The 25,887-nt window shown below is 49.1% G+C and overlaps 4 protein-coding genes and 1 pseudogene across 6 annotated transcripts; 2 read left to right on the forward strand and 3 right to left on the reverse strand.

Moving 5' to 3' along the window:
* The first annotated feature begins 637 nt into the window (after positions 1-637).
* Positions 638-6,426, forward strand: LOC120703906 (65-kDa microtubule-associated protein 1-like). Its single transcript, XM_039988108.1, has 10 exons — positions 638-777; positions 2,907-2,992; positions 3,197-3,400; positions 3,708-3,965; positions 4,326-4,541; positions 4,645-4,800; positions 4,891-5,202; positions 5,402-5,489; positions 5,662-5,810; positions 5,898-6,426. The coding sequence occupies exons 2-10, from the start codon at positions 2,921-2,923 to the stop codon at positions 6,201-6,203; spliced, it is 1,761 nt and encodes a 586-aa protein (XP_039844042.1). The 5' UTR covers positions 638-777; positions 2,907-2,920; the 3' UTR covers positions 6,204-6,426.
* LOC120702198 lies at positions 950-2,497 on the reverse strand (annotated as a pseudogene).
* A 123-nt stretch (positions 6,427-6,549) lies between the features above and the next one.
* Positions 6,550-14,598, reverse strand: LOC120703907 (protein IQ-DOMAIN 1-like). 3 transcript variants are annotated; one of them, XM_039988110.1, is made up of 12 exons: positions 11,425-11,680; positions 11,097-11,227; positions 10,753-10,903; positions 10,488-10,650; positions 10,286-10,410; positions 9,662-10,162; positions 9,492-9,557; positions 8,044-8,388; positions 7,703-7,921; positions 7,482-7,595; positions 6,991-7,383; positions 6,584-6,879 (listed from the first exon to the last, which is right to left on the reverse strand). In XM_039988110.1, exons 8-12 carry the CDS (start codon positions 8,320-8,322, stop codon positions 6,775-6,777), a joined length of 1,110 nt encoding a protein of 369 aa, XP_039844044.1. In that variant the 5' UTR covers positions 8,323-8,388; positions 9,492-9,557; positions 9,662-10,162; positions 10,286-10,410; positions 10,488-10,650; positions 10,753-10,903; positions 11,097-11,227; positions 11,425-11,680; the 3' UTR covers positions 6,584-6,774. The 3 variants fall into 3 exon arrangements, with proteins under 3 accessions (XP_039844045.1, XP_039844043.1, XP_039844044.1); XM_039988111.1 differs by having other exon boundaries at positions 6,550-6,879; positions 10,488-10,903; positions 11,425-14,598; XM_039988109.1 differs by lacking the exons at positions 9,492-9,557; positions 9,662-10,162; positions 10,286-10,410; ... (2 more) ...; positions 11,097-11,227; positions 11,425-11,680 and adding an exon at positions 8,643-9,088 and having other exon boundaries at positions 6,550-6,879.
* Positions 12,409-14,547, reverse strand: LOC120703908 (pentatricopeptide repeat-containing protein At1g03540-like). The gene is made up of 2 exons (XM_039988112.1): positions 12,723-14,547; positions 12,409-12,567 (listed from the first exon to the last, which is right to left on the reverse strand). The coding sequence occupies exons 1-2, from the start codon at positions 14,522-14,524 to the stop codon at positions 12,477-12,479; spliced, it is 1,893 nt and encodes a 630-aa protein (XP_039844046.1). The 5' UTR covers positions 14,525-14,547; the 3' UTR covers positions 12,409-12,476.
* Positions 14,599-22,044: 7,446 nt separating the features above from the next.
* LOC120705207 (exopolygalacturonase-like) lies at positions 22,045-23,713 on the forward strand. The gene has a single exon (XM_039989678.1). The coding sequence runs from the start codon at positions 22,052-22,054 to the stop codon at positions 23,294-23,296; it is 1,245 nt and encodes a 414-aa protein (XP_039845612.1). The 5' UTR covers positions 22,045-22,051; the 3' UTR covers positions 23,297-23,713.
* The last annotated feature ends 2,174 nt before the right edge of the window (positions 23,714-25,887 follow it).

The raw sequence follows: 25,887 nt of genomic DNA on the forward strand, positions 1-25,887 counted from the left end.
CCTCACTTTCTTCCCCATCCCTCCATCTTTGTTGGAGCTCCTTCTCTGACTCCGGTGGCTGCGGCAAGCGCGCGGTGGGGCACCGAAACCAGGGCAGCATTGCGGGCTGCATTTGGCATCGGGAGCGGGCGGGATTGGTAGGGGCTGCGGCTGGGCACCCCAGCGTTGGGGATGGGGGGCGCCGGGACGAGGGCGGCGGCGCACCTGAGGCAGGGCGACGGAGTGGAGGAGCAGGCCGACAATGGTGGCGGGACAGAGTGAGGGGTAGGTTGGGGAGAGACGAAACTAGGGTTTGGGTGTGGATCCAACAATCGTTGTTGTATGCACGAATTTCAAATACTAGAAGGTTTAGAAGCTAAAATCTAAAATCTAAAAGTAAGTATTATAACAGGATACAAACAGACTAAATTCTATGCGGAGGGGAGAGAGAAGAAGAGAGAAGAAAGCCGCCGTTTCGCATGACCCTGCAGCCGGCTGGTGGGCTACATTATTAACCATGCCCTAATACAAGATGCTATTTGCTCCCTGTTACAAGCCCATTGGGCCAATCACACACAGTTGATCCAGTCACCCACGCCCCACGTAGTGCAGCGCAGATTGGGCTTCCTTTTGGATCTCCGACCCACTAGCTAGAGCCGCCGCCTCCGACCCAGCGCAGTGGCCTCCTTTTGGATCTCTCGGGCTTCCTCCCGCTAGCTGCGGCGACTACAGCGCGAGCGGCGCCGCCCTCCGCCGGGCCTTCCGTCGCGCGCTTCGCCGGCCACGAGCGTCCGGCAGGTATGCCCGTACCGTACATTCCCTTCCCCTCCTGCTGCGCGAGATCGAACACCCAGAACCCTAGCGTATGCCATTCGTGTTCGAATCTGACCGTTTATGTCGCCTACTGGCCTCGATTTTCCACAAAAAGTTGCATGTGTGCACCCGTGTCATGAACTCGGTGCACCCCCTGCTATCGGGTAGGTGGCGCATTCGGTGTAAATTTTTCATGCCCCGAACGGCCGATTTTCTCCGCGCGCGAGATGCGGGGCGTTTGGTTTTTAGCGTGGATCGTGTGGCTCGATGTAGCAATGCCTGGATGCGTCAACATTTTCAGGACATTCCTAGTAGGTAAGTAATTTGAAATTTGAATATATGCTTGTCGTCCCGCACGGCAATCTTTTTGTTCCTTTCTCTTGCCTTTTGATGGTAGGTCGGTGGATACCGCTAGTATCCTACGAGGCTCGTAAATGATGATTCCGTAGAAGATAGATGGGAAAATTAGGTGGAGGACACCGTTCAAAGGTGACTTTTGCCCATGGACACTAAAAAAAATGGTCTTTGCTCCATCACACTCAAATTTTGTGTTCATTTGCCACAGCACATCACCGTTGCTCGCCGTTCTCCGCTCCGTTTGCATCGACCCCATGCGGCCGCGGGGCACGTCGACGGCGACGGCGCACCGCGGGACCCAGTGGTCCGGGCGGAACGCGTCGGGGACCTCGACGCCGGCGTCCTTCCACAGCAGCTCGCAGAGCTGGGCGTGAGGCCCAGCAGCGCGGCGGAGGGCGTGGGCGCGAGGAAGAGCACGTTGTCGTTCGGGGAGGCGGTGGCGGAGGCCGGGAGCGTGGCGAGCGAGGAGAGCGCGAGCGGGAGCGGGTCGAGGCGGGACGCGAGAGCCCGGAGCGAGGTCCCGAGGTGGAGGAGCGGGTCCCCGGCGGCGCCGGTCCCGGGCAGCGGGGAGGTGGAGCAGCGGGAGGTGCGGGCGGGCGGCGGCGTCGATGAGGCGGGTGCCGAGGTGCCGCCGCGCCAGCGCGTTCCACGCCTTGAGCACCTGGTTCTCCAGCGCCGGGTCGAAGTAGAGCTCCACCGCGTAGTGGAACCTGACCGCCCCGGAGGAGGAGGGCGGGGCGGCGCGGGGCCGCGGGGCGTGCCCGGGGGAGTCGTGGAGGCGGCGGGGCAGCCGCCGGCGGCGGCGGAGGGCGCGGTGCCGGGCGAAGGAGGCGAGGTGCGGCACTGGCCGCCGCTGCCGCTTGAGCAAGAAGATAAGGATGGGGAGGGAGTGGATGACAGGTGGGCCCTTTATTACTGTAGCTGACGGAGGCAAAAAGACCGTGCTCTTAGTGTGCCGTGGCAAATAACCACGGAATTTCAATGTCCTCCAGCAAAGCCGATCTTTTTCAGTGGCCGGTGGCCAAAGCCACTAGCCACGTTTGAGTGTCCGTCGCCAAATTTTCCCAAGATAGATTGAGCTCTTTGTACTTTTTTGTTCTTTTCTGGTGGTTTGGTTGGCATTTGCGTCCTTATGGGAATATATGTTGAGCAGTGTTTCTGTACTATTTGTCTATTATTCGTTTGTTACTTAGCAAGTAGTGTCCCATAGGGTCAAGATGGCACAGTGGAATGTTATAAGGTGTAGACATCTGTTTGTGCATTTTTTTTTGGGAAATCTTTTGCCGAGGAAGGCAATCCATATATTTAGCATTTCTTGGCTGTTTATAAAGGTGTACCCAAGACTCATGGTTGAATCTTTGGTGTGGGATGGCCGTGGTATAGTATTGAAATTTATGTTTTCTGGTTTGTTTTGTGCTTGATATTGCTGCCTAAGATATTCAGGTTGCATTCTAAATATCTGATATAGTCTGAGTGCCTCTATTAGTGTTTACAGGATCAAAGAAGTCTAAGTCTTAGTAGTGTTTACTGTATTGAATAAACTAGGAGTGTTTCTTTAGCAGCCATAACTGATTTTTTTCGTACAGTGGTATAAAAATTGCAGCACATTGAATTTGAATTTGTATTTGCTTGGGTTCTGTTGCTTTCAGATTTATACATTGCGAACTGAAAATACATATTTCATGAGTCATGATATGCATACTTTAAATTTACCCTGAATAATTTTAACATATATAATCGCTTTCATTGTCATGCAGATTACTGAGCTAAAATGAGAGTGGCAGGTCACAATGATCCATTATTAGGTGAAACAACATGTGGATCCTTGCTACAGCAACTTCAGGTGCTTTGCTATTTTTGGAATAGTTCATTGTTCAATGCTCAATCATTAAATGCATTTTTTATTTTTATTTATGCTTTCTGAGGCTTAAAGCAGTGGCAGCATGTTACCATTCAAACTCGTAATCTACATCAGCTAAGAACTAATTTGTTTCTACAAGATTGGTTAGTATAGCATTGGGCAAGTGACTGATATGTGTTATTTCAGCTGATTTGGGATGAGGTTGGTGAAAGCGATGAAGATCGTGACAAGATGTTACTTCAGCTAGAGCAAGAGTGCTTAGATGTTTATAGGAGAAAGGTCGATCAGGCTTCTAGCTCCAGGGCACATCTCCTTCAACAGCTCGCCAACTCCAAGTCTGAGCTGACTAGACTCCTTTCTGCATTAGGAGAGCTATCTGTTTCTGGCATTGTAAGTATATGGGAAAATTATACGAATGCAGTGACCTTTTTCTTTGAAAGCAGAATATACTGCCCTTATTAGAACTTATAAGTGAGATTGTTGCAAGATAAACTGCAATGTATAACTGAAATATATTCCTGGGTAGCTTAAAACATATTCGTTTCCATTTATAATGACCCCTGTTTTACCTGATTCCCTAGTATAGAAGTATACTCAGTTGATAGATTGCTGGCTTTTATATTTTGGTAGATTTTATCTTCTATTAGAAATTCTTTCCCTAGTATAGGGCTGATGGATCTTTGCTCCAAATTTACAGCCTGACAAGACAACTGGTACAATCAAGGAGCAACTAGCAGCTATATCACCATCTTTGGATCTACTATGCAAGAAAAGGGATAGTAGGGTAAAAGAGTTTGCCGACGTACAACTTCAGATTCAGACACTTCGTGGTGAAATCGCCGGGAATCTACAATTTGGTGAACACTTGGAAACACCCCATGTTAATGAGGATGATCTTTCAGTAAAGAAATTAAATGAATTTCTTTTTGAACTACAAGCTCTACAAAAGGAAAAGGTTATTACTAATTTCAGATTTTGCTTTGCTTTGTGCAATCCTGCAATTGCTGTTTTTAGTTAAAGTGTCAATGCTTCAACCTCAAACTCCAACCATGGTCGAGGGATGATAACTTCTGTCACAGCACTTAACTTTGCACATTTTATCTGTTGGAAAAATTCTCTTCTATAACTTAACATGTCCAAATATTCACCATGACGGAGGATTCTGAATACTGGCATAATGTTACCATAATGCCGACCAAGGCACCAAGCCACTGATAGTCTGATACAGCTGATGATCATCTTACTTGTATCTTTTTGGATAAACAAAAATCAGTGGGCTCTAATAGTACTTCTAAATGTTTTTTCTGCATTGCAGAGTAATAGGCTCAACAAGATTCTTGAATCCGTGGGTTCAGTGCATGATCTTTGTTCTGTACTCGGCATGGATTTCGTAGGCACAGTTACTGAAGTTCATCCTAGCCTTGATGACGCTGTTGGTATTCAAGCCAAGAGCATTAGCGATGAAACTTTATCTAAGCTGTCTAAAATGGTGATTGGACTTCAAGAAGAAAAATCAAAGAGGTTTACAAAGGTAAATTTGCAAGGGGTTCTTGAGCTTGATTATCTTTCCCTTTCCAATCTCTGATATGTTTACACTGTTGATACTCTTTCCGGTTATCAATACGATTCCTCAGATCCAAGCCCTAGCATCCCAGCTATCTGATCTTTGGAACTTAATGGATGCCCCTATGGAGGAATGCCAACCTTTTCATCACATCACATGCAATATGTCCTTAACTTTGGATGAGGTGACAGTTCCAGGAGCTCTGGCTCTTGATGTCATTGAGCAGGTTAGAAAGTGGTTTCTTTTCAGTGTTCCTTGCACTTATGAAATAACATACTGTTGTTTGCCTGTCATTGATTAATTTTGCACTTTCAAGGCTGAACTTGAAGTTGAAAGGCTCGATCAGCTAAAAGCTAGTAGGATGAAGGACATCGCATTCAAGAAGCAAACTGAACTTGAAGATATATATGCCCGGGCTCATATTGCAATAGATTCTAGTGCTGCCAGAGATAGAATAATGTCTATTATTGAATCTAGTAGTTTCGAGCCTTCGGAACTACTGGCTGATATGGAGAACCAGATACTTAAAGCAAATGAAGAGGCATTAAGCAGAAAGGACATATTGGAGAGGGTTGATAGGTGGATGTTAGCATGTGAAGAAGAGAGCTGGCTTGAAGACTATAACCGGGTATTTAAAATTGATTCTTCTATTTATACTGCTTATTCAGTCTACTCAATTTTCTCATGGAAGAAATACCAAGTTTTGCTTTGGCTCCTGTACATATTGCCATACTTGAAACTGATTTTTTTGGTGTACACTTTTCATTAACTTCACTTCATTCATGTGCTATCACAATATTCTGACATTGATGCTTTCTTCATGGCAGGATGATAACAGGTACAGTGCAACTAGGGGTGCACATCTGAATCTTAAGCACGCGGAAAAGGCTCGTGTCTTGGTCAACAAGATTCCAGGTATGTTCTGTCCATTAAAAAAATTTTGGGTGTGCGAAACAGACCATGTTAGAGATTGGATTAAACTTTTTTCGCTGTTATACTCATATGACATTGGAACTTTTGTAAGAAAATATTCTTCATAACCTGAGCTAACTTTTCACGAATACCTTTGATGTTTTCATTGTGCTAGCGATCGTTGACACGCTGGTTGCAAAGACGCGGGCTTGGGAACAAGAGCACGGCATGGCATTCACCTATGATGGTGTTCCTCTCCTTGCGATGCTGGATGAATACAAAGTTCTGAGGCAGGAGAAGGAAGAAGAGAAGCGAAGAATGAGGGTATTTTTTTTGCTGTCCAATTCGATTTTTTCTATGATTGGTTCCTGAACAATAATCCATGCTCTGCACCTCTTCATAACCTTGCAGGAGCAGAAAAAGATCAATGATCAGCTAGCCGCAGAACAGGAGAAGCTGTTCAGTTCGAAGCTGACCCCAGTGCGGCCCCAGTCCTCAAGGAAGGTGGCTGGAGCCCGGGCTAATGGTGGCGGTGGTGCAGTTAATGGCACGCCGGTCCGGAGGCTCTCGGCCCTCCAGAGCGGGGGCAGGACTGCGAGCCGGGATGGGCGGAGGGACGTGAGCAGGCCGGTGGCTCCGGTGAACTACGTCGCCATTGCCAAGGATGATGCGGCCTCGCAGGCGTCCAGCAACCACACTGGGCCCTCCACGCCCTGACCATTGTTGGTAGGTACTACTAGGTAGCAACCATTGTGACGGTGCTAGAGATATACCAGTGCAGTAGTAAAGAGAGCTGGCCAGATTGGAACGGTGGCGGCGGCTGCGGGTTCCGTCGTCGGTGCTTCTTCTCAGGCGACGGTGGTGCGGTGTAGATTGGAATTGGGTGCAGGATATGGAATGGAAACAAACGATGCTGGATATGAATATGATCTCTCAGTCTCGCCCCCGTGTGTTTGTACGGTTGCTCGTCGTCCTATCAGCCCGGCGGACTCGTTCATCATGTAGCTTTTGCCTTACTGTTTGCTCGTCAGTAGCGAAGTAAGTTGGTGAAGCAGCAAGGACATTGCGCAGAAGGTTTTGTTTGGGAGGACCAGAAGAGCAAAGTTAAGAGACAGCGACGTCTGATGCAACATTTAGCGATGAACTTTACATGTGGCCCTGGCGGCATGTGGCAGTCTTTCAGACTAGCAAATCCCAAACAAATAGTCAGGTACTTGAGGTAGCAGCGCTGCCAATCCAGATCATAGCGTATGTGCAGCAGATCGTCGCAGAAGCTCCGGTGCCCGGCTCAGTAATCCGTCGGAGGCTGGCAAGAGGCGTCGTAGCCGTCGGCCTCGGCCTGGTCCTTGTGCGTCGGCGCCTGCTCCTGCCGCTGGTGCCCTTTCTTGCTCACCTTTGCATTACCCCAAAAGAGAGATCGCCGGCAAAGCGTTGCGTCAGCACATGGGATCGCTGAAGATCGGCGGCGAAATGACGGCAGTGAAGCGGGCCGGCAACTTTTTACCTTGTGCGATCTTGCCTGGTGGCGGTGGTCCGACGCCGCCGCCTTGCGGCGCGGCAGGCCCCGGGCGCCCTTGAGGCGGCTCCTGCCGGGCTTGTGGCAGCTGAGCCCGCTCCGGCCGCCGAGGCTGCTGGAGCCGTCAAAGCTGACGACGGACACATCGTTGGACCCGCAGCTCTCCTTCTCCTCGCCGGCGAGGTTGCCCCGCCTCCGGACGACCACCACCCGCCGCCCGGCCGAGCCCGCGTCCGCGTTCCGGCTCATGCAGTCGTCCGCCGCCGGCTCCCCCTGCCGCGTCGCCATCCACCGCTCCAGCCAGCTCCACCCCACGTTGAACTCCGCCTGGTCCGGCCGCGCCAACCGCTTCCTAGTGCCGCCGCCGCCGCCGCTCCGGAGCTGGCACCAATGGAGTTGGATTCCACCATCAGCGCAATGCATTCGGTTTAACGACACTGTCCGAAGGCACACGCAGCAGCACACTTCTCGGTTGTTACCTGCTGGGAGAAGGCGTAGGCGAGGGCTCTCTCGCGCCGCGTCGTCGCCGCGATCCTGCTCTGGATCCTCATCCTCGACACGTTGGAGCTCACCGTGCTGTCGTCCCACTCCTCCTGAGACCAGCACGCAGTTGCATCCATCGTCATCAGCAATGGCGAAGCGGATGCCTTTCAACTCTGCAACTCAAACCGCTGGCTTGGCGTGGAATAATAGACCGTACCTTCACTCTGAACGCCGCCGGCGGCGGCGGCCGCGACTTCTGGCTGCCCCGCTGCTGCACCGACGCGCTGTCGTCGCTTAGCCGGAGGTTGCTCAGCGACTCGCCGACCTGGACCACCACCGACGTGGCAACAGACGCCGAAGTGGGGCTCTTGGGCTCGCCGGCGCCACCGCCGTCCGTTTCTCTCCGGATCCTCAGCTCCCGCAGCTCCCTCCTCGCCTGCACGCGGTTCAGCAAACGGCACACAAATGTGAAATATATTTCTGCGTGAACAATGTCTCTTCTTTTCTGGTGAATTGGACTAACTGAACAACACTACTGAGGCTGCTAGGATGGCACACCATGAATCCTCTGAACGCAGACTGGATCAGCATCGCCGCCGCTCCTTCCTTCTCGTCCGGCTCTGTTGGCGTGATGGCGTGGCTGTGCCCGGCGGGGACCCTCTGATCTTCAGGCGGCTCCCCGGTGCTGTCGTCACCGTCGTGCACGCCGCCGCTCGGTTGAGGCGCCACCGCCGCCGGGACGTGCTCCTCCTGCGGTTGCGGCAGCGGCATCGCGCAGGTCTCGAAGCTCTTGACGGAGACCGTCTCGTTGTCGTCGTCCTCTGGGGCCGTGTTCATATCCTCGCCGCAAAGGTACAGCCGCAGCGAGCTCCATCTTCTCTGGTGAGCACCAGCGCCCTTCTCCTGCAACCATGCCCGTCATGCGCACAGCGTCAGTAGTTCAGCGTCACTGCAAGTGCAAGCTCCATTTTCCGACACCGTATGTACGTGCATCTCAAAACCTCGCGACATGGCAAGTACAGACGCAACGCAAAAGGTACATTAGCGGATTAGCCTCCTGGACAACTACTCATTATGCGTCAAGAGTGATCGATCTACAGAAACAGTGAAGCAGCAAGAACACGCTGCCGATCGACTGAAAGGGAAAAGGAACGAACACTGTGGGGACGACTGCCACCGCTGCCGGCCGACGAGCACGGGCTCTTGGAGAAGACTCTCCGTACAATGCCGCCAGTGAGACCCATCTCTCCGTGCGCCTGGATGCTAGACAGCCAGTGATCTTGCCATGACCACGGCTGTGCTTGTATAAAGGCCCTCAGTGGCTCCCAGTTCTTCTTCCTCCCTCCCTCGCTCACTCACTCCACAACACCACACGTACAGCCATCCGTCCTGCACCGGCGCCGCACTGGCTGCCCTTTATAGCTAGCAAGGTAGCAACATGCCAACCGCCACGGGCGAAATGGCTGAGCCCAAGATGGCTCGGCAAATGCTTTGAGCAAAGCTCCCCCGGGCGAGATGTGCTTTGGCGCAATGCAGCTTTGGTGTAAAAAGTGCACGCGCCTGATTGGTGGATCCGTGCAGAAAAATGTGCAGCACAGACCGTGGTTGTTTCCATGATGAGAGAGAGAGAGAGAGAGAGAGAGAGAGAGAGAGAGAGAGAGAGAGAGAGAGAGAGAGAGAGAGAGAGAGGAAAGAGGGGCCGGGAGAGGGAGAGAAAGGAGGCCACATGTGTTAGTTTTCTTTGGCCTGGCAGAGCCGTGAGGCTTTAGAGCTGGAGATGAGCATCTTGTTTTATACTACTGTTCCAAGTAAGCTGTTGAAAAGTAGTGTCATGCTATGCTCACACAGTGACACCGTCCAGTTGCACTTCATATGCAGTTGCTTGGGCTGATGGCTCAAAAACAGTACGAGTAACAATCAACCAACTTCTTTTCAAAAAAACAATCAACCAACTTCCTCAACTAAAAAAAAAAGCCTGATAATGCAAGTCCAGTTCAGTTTAGTACCTGTGATTTTCAGCCCACACACGCACAGTAGTGCTGAAAACCTCGGTGAGACGGGGAGACTGAAACCTGTCGGCAAGACGGGAAGTCCCTTGTCAAGCTAGCAATTCCAGCGACTTAGCAGGAAAAAGAATGCTGCGAGGGCCCGGAGAAAAAAGGTTCTAGACGCGCACCTTTTTTTTTCACTGAACTGTCACATGGCTTGCTTCATCCATCCGACCTAATCCGGTTCTTGCTTGCGCTTGGGTGCAGGCATATTGGCCGGCCATGGTCCCCTTCTCCCTCCCTCTCTCACCTGCAACCGCAAGTGTACAACACACTCAAGCATGCTGCATTGCTGCAGGTCCTCGACACAAAAGCACAGGAGCCAGCCACGCTAGATCCGACACCAGGCTATGAGCCCTAGCTCTAGCAGCATGGTCTCTGCTCCAGAGCTTGGTCCATCCTGCAACCGACGCGGCATGGCGCTGTCCCGGTCTCCGTTCCCCAGCAGCCGATGCAGCCAGTTCAACAGGAGGCGTCTGGCCATGAACTGAACCCAAACCCATGGCTGCAATGGCGGGGGGAGAGAGGTGGCCCGTCCATGTCTGCAGCAGTAATCACGTACGGAAGCTTGAGCAGGGAGCAATCACCAACAGCGAAATCACAGTACAACGACAGTACGAGCGATCATCCTGGACAGAAGAGATTAAGAAGGGCCAAGTACCGGGGAGGGATCAGATCAGCTGCTCCTTTCCGTATGATGTAGACGAAAGCAGAGTTAAGACGTTAAGTGCAATATTATATTTGGTGCTTACCTCAGCAAGGAATTTGATCTGTGCAAAAGGTCCAGATTAAAATGTGTTTTCCCTCGCTTTCCTGATTCGTGCACATGATTCCCATCAAGGGGATTGGGATCACCTCGCACGCTTCAGATGGACACCTGTCGATGTGTTAATATAAGAGTTCATCAGCTAAACTAAATTTCAGGACGGTTAAGAGTTGCATGAAACTGCCTACCTCTCCCCTGAAGGTGTCGGTGATGGTGCATCAAACCAAACAGCACAAGACCAGATCCGGATGGCCGCAACAACAAAAATTCACTGGATAAGGAGCTTACTCTGTTCCAAAATTACGGTAGGAGTGGCTAGGAATTGGGGCAGAGCATTTTTCAATTTGACTGCTACTCATCAAGTGCAACACATAAGTCAGCCCCTCAAATTGGAAACTGAGTGAATGAAAGTCAGCATGCTAAAGAACAGAACAATGTATTGCAGGTACTTACAGACAAGAAAAAGATAGGTTTGCCAGATGACTACAGCAGGATAGAGGTGGTAAAACCCATGATAAAGCATCATTGCAATATGATAAAGCATCATTGCAATAGGTAGGCCAGTAATGTCTTTTTAGGCTTTCTTTTGGGTACCTAATGGGATCTGCATCACAGAAATGACAATCAACCAAGAAGTAAAATTTCCAAGATCTTACAGCGGAATTGACAATGTGAACTGCAGTTAGCACGCGCGTGTGTGCTGCAGAGCTTGATTTTTGCAAATAATATATGATAGGTATTGTTGAATCATATTGAGAGCTTCTCTTATTATACTACATCCGGTTGAGGTTGAATACCGCAGAGTTTTGTGTCCTGGCATAGGAGCAGCATCTTCTTCTGCCATATAAATGGAGTATAACATCCTCATCAGTTGTCGCCAGTGTATGTGGCCAGATTAAGCTCATCAGAGTGAATCATATAAGAGGACCTGTAGATAAAGAGATTAGATAGTGTTAACGATCATATGCTAAACAGTAAACAGCATCTACTTTGATCCACGGTTCAAAAAGCACTTCCTGGAATATAGAAATTCTATCACATGCATGCACACCATCTGAATTTATAAATACACTAATACTCTAATAGCGATGATAAAAAAATCAGAAAACAAGGAAGAAACTTAACTTATCATAATGTGAGTAATTTGATCCTAATTGTTCCGCATAAATCTTAATTGCACTGCCTGTTATGCCTGTTACAAACAACAAAAATATTCGAAATTTTAGCTCTGTGAGGCCGCAGCAATATCAAAAGGCACTCAGCAATATTTTCTTGTTAACCCTAATAAAGAGTCATCTCTGAATAGATTCAATGCTATCAACAGTTTGCTAGATCAAACAGCACCATCATTGCATTTATTGTTCAACAAAGAACAGATTCTCGAAGGATGCATTATACTTCTCTGATTACTTCTCCCACACAGTTACAAAGGATAAAATTGCTGATTTATCTTTTTATGTATTAGGTCACTTGTAGACCGGAAGGTGCAAAATTTACTCAAATATTTAGTACAAATAAAAAAATAAAGTGTACAAAAAGTCAAGTAACATATATGATAGACAGTTTGAGACTCTATCCTAGAAGGTCTTAGAAACTGGAGTTACTTAACAGGAATAACGCATCTTGAATTCTGAAGGAACATTTTGACTGAAACTAGTTATGCTATCAGCTGGAAGCAAAGATCAGGTGAAAAACATGAAAACCCGGATTACTGATAACTATGCCTGGCACAGTTAAATATACTGGTCCTTACAAAAGGAAGCCTACAGCTGTGGACAGCTTGCTTGACAGATCCCTTTTGTCTCCATGGTGGCCAAGGGCAACTAGCCATTCTAAAAACCAGGGGAAACCTGGTATTATGCAATCTGGCTTTTATAAAACTTGAGATCCAAACAACCCCGTAGTCTGCAACCTCTAAGAGCCTCTGTTGTTGCGCCGACATTAATATATGCTGTAACTGTAAAGCACATACAATTATCTTTGCAAAGCAGATCGATCACATTTTCTATCAATTGATGGACTGGATTTCGCATGTTGCCAGCTGGTGCCAATTTGCAATGGCAATTCATAAAAGTACGGCCTTTTCAAAACAAGACCTGCTAAAATTCGTCCAGACAATTCAGAAATGACTTATTAGCATTATTTCTGATATCCAAATCACCACCATGCCAAACCAATTATATGGACTGTACTCCCTCATCTGCACTCATGTCCCCAGAGGCTACAAGTTGTGAAACTCCTTCCTTAGCCTTACACACGTACAGTTTGCTTCTCGTAGTGGCGGATCTAGAAAAAATATTAGGAGGGGCTTATTCACTTCATCTTCTACCTATAGCTACTCCTTTCAAGCTTCAATGGCTACAAATGTATAGAGGGGCTTCATGCTTCTAGCACGGGTAGGAGAGGCTCGAGCCCCGTCTGACCCGGTGCTAGATCCGCCGCTTCTGTTTGCATCAATCCAGCTTGTCCCAGGTTCTTTCTTCACCTTTCTTGACTTCATCAGCTTCCTTACCTCCACAGCATCTTCCCATCGCCCAATGGTTCTGTATACATTTTCAAGAAGAACGTAGCTCAAGTGGTATTGAGGCTTCAATTCCATCATTTTCTTTGCAACCCTTACTGCTACATCAGGGTTTGCATGTGTGGCGCAGGCACCAAGGATCGCTGCCCACAGTGATGAATTATCTCTAAATGGTGACTTGTTCACCAAATCTTCAGCCTCTTCCAGAAGCTCTACTCTACTGAGGAGGTCAACCATGCAATTGTAGTGTTCGATACCAGGGGCAATGTTGTAGTCCTTGGTCATCGAGTTGAAGTAGTTCCTTCCTTCCTCAACCATACCAGTATGACTACAGGCAAAAATAACACCAATGAAACTGATGTAGTCTGGCCTAACCCCTTCCCTGACCATCTTATTGAATAGACAGATAGCTCGCTCGCCATGGCCATTCTGAGCAAAACCACAAATCATGGCATTCCAAGTAATCATGTTGCGGACACTGCTCATTTCAAAAACCCTGTGCGCGTATTCTACCACACCACATTTCGCATACAGGTCGACAAGTGCTGACTCAACAATGACGTCTCTGCACCCTCTCATCCTGATAAAGCGGCAGTGGATTTCTTTTCCTAGCTTCACTGCAGACAGGCCAGCGCAAGACCGCAGGAGAGTTCCCAAGCTATACCAGTCATCGTCCGCCAAATCAATCTGTCGAAACAAAGAGAGAACCTTCTCATGCTCCCCGCTTTGGCAATACCCCCCAAGCAATGCGCACCATGAAACTGCATTCCTGACCTTCATCCTGTCGAACACCTTGTGTGCATCCACCATCATCCCGCACTTGGCATACATGTCGAGTGTGCTGCTCTCCACAATCACGTTCCCACAAAGGCCACGCGTCACAACCTGCGTGTGCGCCTCCTGGCCTTGCCTCGCCCTCTTCAAGTTCCCCAGTGCCGTCATCATGGAACCAAACGTGCAGCCATCTGGCCAGACCCCATTAGCCGCAACCATGGCACGGAACCACTGCAGGGCCTCCTCGAACCAGTCATTCCGCACGAATGCGGATATCAGCGACGTGTAGCATATCCCGTCCGGGGCGCGCATTTCCTCGAACGCCCTCCGCGCGTCGGTTGGGGAGCCCGCGTGGCCGTACATGTCCACGAGCGCACTCAGCACGACCCCGTCGTCGCCGAACCCTCGCACGACGATGGTCCCGTGCACGCAGGCGCCGGCGCGAAGGTCGCGCAGCGCGGCGCACGCCTTGGCGGCGGCGGAGAGCGCGTGCGCACTGGGGGCGACGCCCTCGTCGGCGACGCAGCCGCCGGAGGCCATGGTCCTGAGGTGGAGGAGCGCGCGCCGCGGGTGGCCCGCGCGGAGGAACGCGGCCAGGACGGAGGAGTGCGCGACGACGTCGCGGCGGGGCAGGTCGTCGAACGCCCTGAGCGCGTGCGGCAGGTGGCCCGGGAGGCGGACGTAGAAGGCGAGCAGCGCGTTGGCGAGGTAGCGGTCCGCGAGGAGGCCCGAGCGCGCGGCGCGGGCGTGGAGGCAGTAGCCGAGCCGCGGGGGCAGCTGGCGGTGGAGGAGCACCGCGGCGAGCGGGAGCGGGGAGGAGGAGGCGGCGGCCGCGGCGAGGCGCGCGGCGGCGGGGAGGTCGCCGGACCCGAGGAGGCGGACGACGGCGGCGACGCCCGGCGGCGCGGCGGGGGAGGGGAGCGAGGGCATCGCGTCATGGGGTGACACGGGGGCGGAGCGCGTCGCGCCGGCGGCGGGGAGTCGCCGGGTCGTGCTCGTTTCCTCGCGGGCGCGCGTGGCGTGACGGGCTGACGGCGGCGAGCTAATTCGCGTGGCGAGCTCCTCGCAGCCGTCCGATCTGGAATCCCGTGGTCAGGATGTCCTGCTGGGCCTCAGGTGGCCTTGTTCCACGGTGCGAACACATTGCATGAGTGGGGCAAGATCACTTCGAGAAATTTAGAATTATTATATGCCATTGTCCGAATGGAGCTTCCCCAAATACCATCCAAAATTATGTTTCGCAATATTATTATCTTTACTAGTAGGGTGCACGTGCGACACACACGTGTTACCAAAAAAATTATTTATATTTATTGAAAATATAATAGACACTACTTTTATATTTATATCAAAGATATATTTATATAGATGCAACAAGAATGTATTTAAAAAATGATCTGCCAGGAGCAAAATTCTATAAACAATTCAATATGAGAGTTCACAAGTACAATTACAGTTGCACATATTCCATTGAACCCAAGCTTCTCAGGTCACATAACCTACTAATAGTTCCCCACACTCTGTATTAGCACACACCATCTTAGTTTATTAATGGCCTCCTAGTTTGCTACGATGCTTTAATTGTGTGGCCAATGAAAACAAAAAAAATGAAGAATCTCGGTCAATATGGTAGTAAACCACAATATATAGTAATATAAATATTATATTGTTTATTATTATTAAATATATTGAATTGTTGGACTCATGCAAGCATGTAGTATTAAGGGAAATTGCACCAACCGAAAATATGGGCTGGCTATAAGCAATCTTTCAATAGCAGTTCACATAATTCATTATTAATAAAAATATTACTACCCTTATATCTTGAGGCAACATATCAACAATTGAAATAAAGAACTATTAAAATGTTAAACAATAAAACATGGCAAAACAGTGAATGCTGAATGTATATTACATCGTGCCATTGATGCAAGCTTCCAAGTCTAGATCATGATGAGCACGAACACGTATGGAAGCTCCTCTCTCTTCATTAGATCTCTTGCCCCCCTGCTTCAAGACAACCTCAGTAGAAGGCACATCTCAGCACTGGGAAGATGTAGTTACCTACAGCTTCACCTTTTCCAATATGATTACTTGCATTCAGGATGCACAAGGTCCTGGTAGCATAAACATTTCGATTGAGTATCTTTTACTTCCTTAAAACCTAGCATTGTATGAATAAACTGAGAGCACGTGTTGCATTCACAGCATATATTATCTGTTCAAACATTGCAAGAACTATTTAGCTTAAAGAACTTACTGAAAGGATACATGCATGATGCCTACGGTTGCTAGCCCAGACGGCAAAGGCTTCCTGATGGCACCCCCCTAGGTCGAGGGTTCGAGCCCCGTCGGGGACGGATTTCTCGGCCTGGGGGTCAAAAAAACCCCCTCGCTATCCTCCCGAAGTCCTTGGGCTGGCTGGTCCGACACTTGGACCGTGTACCCCGACCTAGTTGTGCGGTGCCGCCTGGGGGCTGGTCCGACGCTAGAGGGCGGTGGTCCGGCCCGGTGGAACGGTGCTGCCAGGCCCAAAGCCTCTGTTAAGTGTATAATAGTCAAGGGTAGTTTAGTCTTTTCCTATTCTAGGGTTTGGGTGCTCTCATGTACTATATGTATCCCCATTTGGGGCTGGTCAATGCATCATACATTTCAGCTTCTATTATTCCTAACAATCGATTTCGCGTTTCTCACCCTGGGTACCGGGGTTGTGTGCGTGTGTGCTGGGTGTGTGTGCGTGTGGTGGTGTGCGTCCTCGGTATGGCACGTTCCGAGACTACTCGGGTAGCCTCGTCTGCGTTGAGTCCGGTCAGTGTGGGCGCCCAGAAATCTTATATGACTCCCCAGTGCTCCTGGGTGCTTTCAAAAAAAAAATTCCTAATATGGTAACAGAGCTTCGATTCCTTTGATCCGGCCGTCTCTCTCGATCTTCCGCTGCGCTGCCCCTGGGAGCGTCGATCTTGCTCCTGGGGGCGGCCAATCCAGCCCCAAACCCATTTTTCCCTTACCCTCGTGTCGCAGCAGCAGCAGCAGCAAGATTCGCCGCCCCGCCAGTCTTCCGCCTCACCATCGTCGATCTGCTCGCGGGAGGGGAGCAGCAGCCCCTGCCCGTCATGGATCCGCCGCCGTCGCGGCTTAGCTCGTTGTCATCTCCGTCTCCGCCGGCCGTCTCCATCCGCGCGTGCGCCGCGCGGCCGGCCGCTCATCGCCGGCCGCCTGTCCGCACTATCCGCGTCCGGCGCGTGCTGTCCGCGCGCCCGTCGCGCCTCCCTCCGCCGCCGGTCGTCCACCCGTCATCACGCCTTCTTCTGCAGCAGCATCAAGTCTTCCCGTGGATCCGTCCGCCCGTCGCGCGGCCTACGTCCGCGCCCATCGCGCGGCTCCCATCCGCGCCATCTGCGCTCGTCGCGTAGCGCCCGTCCGCGCCGTCCGCGGGCCTCCATCCGCTCGTCCGCCCTCCGTCGCTGCCCGTTGCAGCCTCCTGCGCCGCCGTCGTGGCCTCCTTCTGCGCCACCATCGCGGCCGTCCGCCCGTTGCGGAGCCGTCCGCTTGCCCGTCGCGGAGCTCGTCCCCACCCATCGGCGGCTCTTCATCGCCCGTTTTTGGGCCATCTGCTCCGCGCGGCCGACGCGGACTGTCTGCTCCGTCCGTTGCAGACCGTCCGCTCCGCCTGCCTCACGCACGCACCTGCCCCTCCGCCCATAAGAAGACGTTCCTGCAGGAGCACAGCCACGGCAAGTCTGCTTAGCTTGTCCACTCGTCGCTGCTCCATTCATCCTTTGTTTGAAGCTGCCATCCATTAGGGCGTCTGCAGTGGGCGTCGACTTGTCTAGCGATTTGATTTCTTTAAGTGATGAACAGTGGTCGAACAGTGCTCGCTAGCGATTTGTTCATCGCTAGCTCGCACAGTCGCCGAGGGAACTTCTCTCACGCGCCCTCTTCCCAACGTCTACCGCTCTCCTCTCTCTCCTCCAAGTCGCCAGTGCAAATCGCCCACCCACTGCGGACGCCCTTAGTCCTCTTCTGCTGCACGGAGGGGGAGGAGCTCATGTCCCCTGTTTTTAGTAGCCAGAGGGAGCAACCCGTGCCTGGTTCTGTTCTGCTGCGGCTCTGCCTCTGCCCTGTTTTGTTGGTGCTGCGGCTGCTCTCTCACTCTCAAGCTCTCTGCCGTCTCCTCCACTCAAGCTCTCTGTTCTGCAGCTGGATCCAGGCCGTCTCCGCCATCCGCTCATTCCAATTCATGCTAGCCATCTTTTGTCGCTGTTGCTATCTATCTGTTGCTGCTGCTATGTTCTAACAGTATCAATCCAAGTCCAGATATATTTTTCCGGTTCGTCAAAGCCGTGCGTGCCTACATCCTACTTGCCAAATCAGCCATCATTTTCTTTTTCGGTTTTGCCATGATGTGTGGCAACCCATCTTCGTCGTCGTGGTTGATGCATCTTTGTCATTTTGGTCCTTTCGTAACCTTCTTGCTACACATCATGACCAAGTGGCCTTCATAGTCATCATCGCGATAGTATCACAGCTTTGCCGTCCTGCTGCTGTGATTTTATCTTCATCCCATTTGGCTTGATTTGGCACATCACTAATCTCGTCGGGTTCAAAATCTCCAAAACAGTTGTCTTGTGGAGGAGACCATTTGCTACATCGACAAGTTCAAGAGTTGCACGCTTTGATGATATCTTCATTTTGGACTTTGGATGTATCAATTTTACTTTGTTTGAGTCTAGTGCTTAGTGTCAACTCTCCAAATGCAATGTCATTGCATTCACGTTGCATTTGAGAGGGGGTGTTAAGTGTATTGTCAAGGGTAGTTTAGTCTTTTCCTATTCTAGGGTTTGGGTGCTCTCATGTACTATATGTATCCTCATTTGGGGCTGGTCAATGCATCATCCATTTCAGCTTCTATTATTCCTAACAGCCTCTTCTTAATAGAATGCCGCGGGTGCGGTCTTTCCCCCCGCCGACCAGTTTTTTACATGCATGATGAGAAAGCAGTAGCATGTTTCCTCTTTTGAGGTCTGTTAACAATTCCAATTTTGGAGATGTACATACCATTCCTTTGTAAGAAGAATTAAAATGAGAAAAAATAATGATGATCTCTTTGCAAGAGAACAAGGTCTTTTTAATTTCCTCTAGAAAAGCTATTGAAATTCTTTAGAAAAAATATAAAAATTATAGCTTATACTTACTGAGCAACAGCAATCTTTCAGAAGAACTGGAGATTCAGTTGCTCAGACACATGATTTTATTATTCTGGCTAAACATATCTTTAACAAAATATTTTGAAATTCAGTTTCTGGATGAAAAATACCAAATCGCTGGTTCAGTTTGTACACCTGCAAGGAAATAAGAAACCATTAAATTAATCAAAAGGGGATATATTGTTGCACAATATAATCCAATACGGTTGCTAGAAAGAAAAGAAATAAATGATTGGTAAATTAGGATATGATGTACTGCTCTAAATAATACTCTTCACTTTCTTTTTAAAAAGAAGAAGGACTTACTTCTTCACCTCTAATTGTATTTACATCCTCGGTAGAAGGCAATAAAGACATGTTCCACAAATATAGAATGCAAATAACTGTGTGTAATTTTTCTTATTTTTTGAGCTAAATCTTTCAGCTAGTTCGTTTCATAACTAAAGGCTTCTTACCCATGATCATACCCACCTGAGTCCTGGCTGTTTTTTAGCTCGTACCTTGTTACTCCAAAAATCCGCATGCATTTAGTTACAAAATCATGTCCGATGGCAAAAATTATCAAGAGTGTAAGATGATCATTGCAGGCATTTTATCAAGCATGTGGTGAGCATGAATGCAGTAGGCGGCGGCAGGGATGGAACGAACTGAATACAGCTAGCTGCAGCTTACCCACGAATTGGGAGGCGTTCAAGCGTCTCCACCAAATATCACTCCAGTGAAGAAGAGGAGGAGAACCAGTTCTTTAGCCGGAGCACCTCAAGGCCATTCCGGTGGTTCAGCATCAGGGCCGTGGCATTGGATGCACAAAGGAGGAGGCTTCCGTTCCTTCGCCGAGGGAGGGAGCTGCAGGGGAAGCCTGACAACTGCCCAGGCTGGCCTCATCATCCAAAAGCAAATAGCACCGGTCGCCGCCATCCCCACATTCGCTTTCCATCGATGATGGCGCTGCGTTCACCGTAGCCATCGTCATTCTCTGCCTATGAAAATTGGGGAAGCCGGCCCGACCGCCTCGTCCAGTGACAACAGCCACCACCGAAGCGATGTGAATGGAAGTAGAGGAGGACCAGGCCCCTCGCAGACGCCACCTCTGCTGCTCCGCTTCCGGCTCCGCGTACGTGCTCACACTTCGACAATGGGCAACGGCAAGGAACAATACGTGGAGAGCAACGGGATGGGGAGGGCGGCCGGCGGCGTGATGCAGATGGGTGAAAGTGATCAAGCAAAGCGTACTTGGTGAGCGGGATTGAACGCGGGGTACAGCGGGCAGGTGAGTGGAGGAGCAGTGAAATCGAGATGGGGACGAGCACCTGACATGCGTAACAGCGCCGGCGCGGTTCCCCCGGCTTCACGGCCGCGCTCAGCGACGCAGCTCGCCTGGCCTGCGCGGCCCGTAGCTGCCGCCAGGGAAGTCTGGCCTGCGCCCGCAGCCGAGGCCGCCGACGGGGACGGCCGCAGCTCTCTTGCCTGCACGGCCCGGCCCCGGAGCCGCCACTTTGATGTGAATGGGAGGGTGGGAGAGCACGACGCGGATGCAAGTGAATGGAGGGAGGCGGCGGAATCTCGCGGACGAGGAGCATGAAGCAGCGGATGGAGATAGTTGTGCGGGGAAAAGGGATGTGGGCGCTGCGGCGCATGGAAGGGGAAGGAAAGGGACGCTTGATTGGCGGGACAGGCGCGGTCCTCGCCGGCGGGATCGGAGTGGGGTAAACGGGCGGGTAAGAAATTTGCACGGTGAGAAAAGTAGCGGCAAAAAGGCAGAAGCATTTTGCATCCTACTGTTTTTTCTTGCCCCACAAAACTTTCTCCCAATTTAGTACTGACAGGTGGGGCTCTTGTGAGAGGTACATGGATGTTTTTTAGGTGAGAAGTGTTTTCAATTGTTTTGGTTCTTTATAGTGTAGATAAATAGATAGATAAATAAATCTATAATCCATCCATCCTAAAAGGAATATAACTCTGAGTTCCCGAGAAGTCAAATAACTTAAAATTTCACCAAATTCATAAAAAATTACTAACATTTATATCTCTATAAATAGATTTAGTACAAAAATATATTACATAATTAATTTAATAATACTTATTTTATAATACAAACATTAATACTATTTTATATAAATTTTATGAAATTTGAAATTATTTGACTTCTCGTGATACGAAAGTTGAATTCTTTTTAGTACGTAAGTAGTGGAAAAAATCGCTATAATATATTTTGAATATTTCTAAATTATTTTCTTATTTTTTTCCTACTATTTTTATATGAACCTGCTACAATGTCTCTACCATACCGGTTGCAGTAGCCGACCTGTTGCCGAAGAGCGGTCGTCGACCGCACCTAGCAGGCTGAAATTGGAAGGAAGGAACAGCACCATCTTGCACAATATCATGAGCAAAGGTAAAGAGCTCACGCATAGCCCAAGGTGGTAACGGATCATAGATTAATGGCTTTTCATAATCCAACATAGTTCTTATATATTTTTAGTACAAAATTATATAACATAAAAGTCCAGTCTTTAAATAATAATATTAAAACCCTTTACCACTTGTATCCCAAAAGCTCCTCGAGAGCAGGGAGCAGCCGGCCACACAACCGGCATGTAGATAGTGGCGGCACATTGGAGGTGGTTTGAAGATCCTCCTCCCGATATATTGTTGGGGCGCTGACAATATTTATGTGGGTATATTTGTGTGCATCTACCTATCTTTATTTTTTTAAAAAAAACATTCTAACTTAAAGTAACCCAAAAATTAACAAGAATGATTGTATTTGTGGACCAAGGGGCTCCAATGCATTCACAAGAGTTGCACGTTCAGTATATATCAACTTAAGTTGAGACTAGGTAGCAACTTATTGAACATGCGGATTTGAGGATTGGGATCTACGTTAAAACAAGATACGATATGAACTTGAAAATGAGTACTTGGTCACAAATGTTTGAAAAGCACACTTGTACTAAAAAACAGGTCCTACGTTTGGCTATTGATTAACCGACAAAATAAAAGTCTGGAACTAAAAAATGTTTGGTTTAATTTATTACTTATTACTATTTTTTTGCCAGAAATATAATAGCAAAGTGTTGGTGGGAGGATGGAACAAAAACCTGAGGCCGCGAGCGAAGCCTTGTCTCAAAATAGTGATTGGTCATGTGACCATGCCACAAACGTAGCAGCGAGAAGCCCGTGAGCAGTAGGTATATATATAGGCCGGAGCCATCAGCGAGCAATGCAAGAAACAAAGTTTCCTAGCAAAATGGCCTTCCCCAACAACAGCATGCTAAGAGCCCTCTTCCTCCTTGTGCTTGTCAGTGTTGCGCATGCTGGCGGGAAGGCGAAGGAGAGCTCGTCCGCTCCGGCAGAGGGTGGTGGTGGATCCTGTGATGGCGGGACATGCGACATCACCAAGATGGGCGCGACTGCCGGCGGCAAGACGGATTGCACCAAGGCTGTACAGGAGGCATGGACGTCGGCGTGTGGCGGCACAGGGAAGCAGAAGATCATGATCCCCAAGGGCGACTTCCTAGTCGGGCCGCTCAACTTCACGGGACCGTGCAAGGGTGATGTGACCATCCAGCTGGATGGCAATCTGCTTGCAACCACGGACCTCAGCCAGTACAAGGCTAACTGGATCGAGATCCTGCGCGTGGACAACCTAGTGATCACCGGCAAGGGCAAGCTCGACGGGCAGGGCCCCGCTGTGTGGGGAAAGAACTCCTGCGCCAAGAAGTACGACTGCAAGATCCTACCAAACTCGCTGGTTCTGGACTTCGTGAACAATGGCGAGGTGTCCGGCATCACGCTGCTCAACTCCAAGTTCTTCCACATGAACGTGTTCCAGTGCAAGGACATGGTGATCAAGGACGTGACGGTCACGGCGCCAGGGGACAGTCCCAACACGGATGGCATCCACATGGGTGACTCGTCCGGGGTCACAATCAGCAACACGGTCATCGGTGTCGGCGACGACTGCATCTCCATCGGCCCGGGTACCACCAAGGTCAACATCACCGGCGTCACCTGCGGCCCGGGACACGGCATCAGCATCGGCAGCCTTGGGCGGTACAAGGATGAGAAGGATGTGACCGACATCACGGTGAAGGATTGCACTCTCAAGAAGTCGACCAACGGCCTCCGGATCAAGGCGTACGAGGACGCCAAGTCCGTGCTCACGGCCTCCAAGATCCACTATGAGAACATCAAGATGGAGGATGCAGCGAACCCCATAATCATCGACATGAAGTACTGCCCCAACAAGATTTGCACCGCCAGCGGCGACTCCAAGGTCACCGTCAAGGATGTCTCCTTTAAGAACGTCACCGGCACCTCCTCCACCCCCGAGGCCGTCAGCCTGCTCTGCTCCGACAAGATCCCATGCAGCGGAGTCACCATGGACAATGTCAAGGTCGAGTACAGTGGCAAAAACAACAAGACCATGGCAGTCTGCAACAATGCCAAGGGCTCCTCCACGGGCTGTCTCAAGGAGCTTGCTTGCCTCTGAGCGATGCAAGCCAATTTGTTCCCTCCTTCGTTGTCATCCATTGATATGATGGTAAGTATTGGTAAATACTATAGCACACCTACATCTCCTACTTCCAGCTTCTCGTATGCGTGGATTTCATGAGATCGAGAAATTTAAATCCATACTGGAGCGATGGATACTCTTTCGCTTTCTTGATTTCTCTCAGTAGACATAACAATGTGTGCGGCCCTAAAACCGCGTGTAATGCACTGAGATGATGTATTCCATGTATGTATTTATGTACTCGAGCTCCGAGTCAGGCCAATTTTTATCTTTTTATTTTGGCAAAAGCTAGAAAGAACACTATGTATAACTAGCTAGTGCCTGTGAGTCGTCAAATAATGTATATGCGGCCGAATTTTGCTAGAAGTTGTTGTCATGTTATTTCCAAGTTCTCTTCAGAAACATTGCTTAGAATATTTTAACCTTCTTTTTGGGTGTGGGGCATCTATCACCTGAATTTTGATTGCACCATATCATAAGTATTAAAAATTACTTGAATTTTTCTTATATTCTTATCACCCCTAGCGCACAAACCTACTAATAAGGCATAAAAATTGATGTATTAGGGCCCTCTTTGCATGCATGATGGTGAACATTTATGAAATTGTTATTGCAAAGACTCTTATACAACAAACAAAAATGTACTACTTAGGGGATCGCGAACCTTCCATATCAGCTGGCATTCATCGTGTGTACATGGTGGTTGGTAGTAAGTTTAGGTGGTTTCTCATGTTTGTGGGCCCTTGAATCAATTTGACTGCCTCTGATTTATCATATGTGTGTTTCTTGGTTTCTTGGGCTGATTTGCTTCGAAATGTGTGCCCTCCATTTCTCGTGCTCGCCTAGAATGCTCTGAAATGTACTTTTCCCCTTGATTGAGCGTGGTTTTCCTCCGTATGTAGGTGTCGTCTCTTGGAAATAGTGATTCACCTAAACTCGTGAAAATAGTTATAGATAAACTCTTATATCTAGTATGGTGATGTTATTTCATTGTTCTCTGCAGTTGACGATCGGATTTTGTATTTAAGGACTGTTACAACACCCCCACGTACCGCCAACTAAGCAAAAATTATATATGGTTGTATAATTGATGCTATGGAAACCATCCTACATGGAGGGTTGAGGATACCCTTAGTACTCGGCCCTTTCATTTTGATACCTTATTGAGATGTATAAACTCAAATCTGACCAAGTCAAATTGTACAAATACTTAGCGTATACAAGTTACATGAATAGACTGTAGTACAACGTGGTTTTGTAACAGAAACTATCAATGGTTTTCTCCAAATCCCACGCCTACTAAAAATGAACAGAGATAGAACTGAGCCCCTATACGATCAATCCAAATAGTATCAAGCAAATCAATGGTCAAAATACACTTGAGCATGCAGGTGTCCAGGTACTGCAATCGGACGATAGTATGGTCTTATCAGACTCTGAGGTTGATGAACTCTGGAGAGATTTGTTGTTTTGGAAATGATATGATTTCGCGTGGTCTCTTGGCCCAAGCAAAGACTACCGGTGATTAGCAACTAGCTAGGATGAAACAGAGCCAACACCAGGATCCTGGAGATATATGACAAACAAACGGTTATACATATGTTTAGGCCTACCGAGAGGAGAGTAATACTCCTTTAAAAAAAGAGAGGAGATTAATACTCTTAAGTTCTGTCATGTGGATTCTATTGATTTCTATGCAAAGTATAGCCTATTACAATGACGTGTGCTTCTCGATCAGTTTTTTTTTATCAAAAGCTTCATCTCTCCTCTAAGTTTAGAGTACATATTTATACGCTTGAAACATGCCACCTTTTGCATAACGTTCCATGTTGACATGGTTTGCTCTACCCGTTTCAGTAGAATTATTGGTCTAACTAACATCCTAATAACACGCCACGGGGTTCTAAATATAACCCCGTTTTCCAAATGTGTCTCGCATTTCGGACCGTGGTGTGATATCATAGAAAATAGGAGACAAATAAGGTGTAAGTTCGGAGCATGCTGAATTGCTGATGGCGTGGTAGTGTTTACCATTACTGTGAGCTTTGAGAGATGGATCGGGACTTTGCATTGGGAGGATGATGTGACGGAACCGCCAAATTAAAACTCTAATTAAGCATAATGACCGTCATTTGAACGCATCGGGCTCATTAGCTTAACGGTTTAATTTGGCGATCCTTTCTCAACCCACGTCCCGATCGAAACATCACCGATAGTCCCACGCGAAGGTGGGCGCAGATGGTACAAGCACGGCACATATTTAAAAATACAACAAAAATACATAAGGCTTTACCCTAAGTTTTACAAACTAAGTTTGAATAAATACATAATTTACAAACTTTGCATTACTGGAATTCCGGGTCAACTAGAGGAAAGGGGCCTACAACTACCAAAAGTGTGCCCTAAGAAGATCCTTAACTAAACGTCCGGCTCCACAACCTCCCATCCCTCTACATCCCGGCGGATGAACTTGGCGCAGCAGGGACAGAAGTCTGCGTCTGCGTGCCCTGAAATAATTGTGGCAACAAACTCTGAGTATACTAATACTCAGCAAGGCTTACCCGACC

This window comes from Panicum virgatum, chromosome 4K (genome assembly GCF_016808335.1).
Source record: "Panicum virgatum strain AP13 chromosome 4K, P.virgatum_v5, whole genome shotgun sequence".
Lineage (NCBI taxonomy): Eukaryota > Viridiplantae > Streptophyta > Magnoliopsida > Poales > Poaceae > Panicum > Panicum virgatum.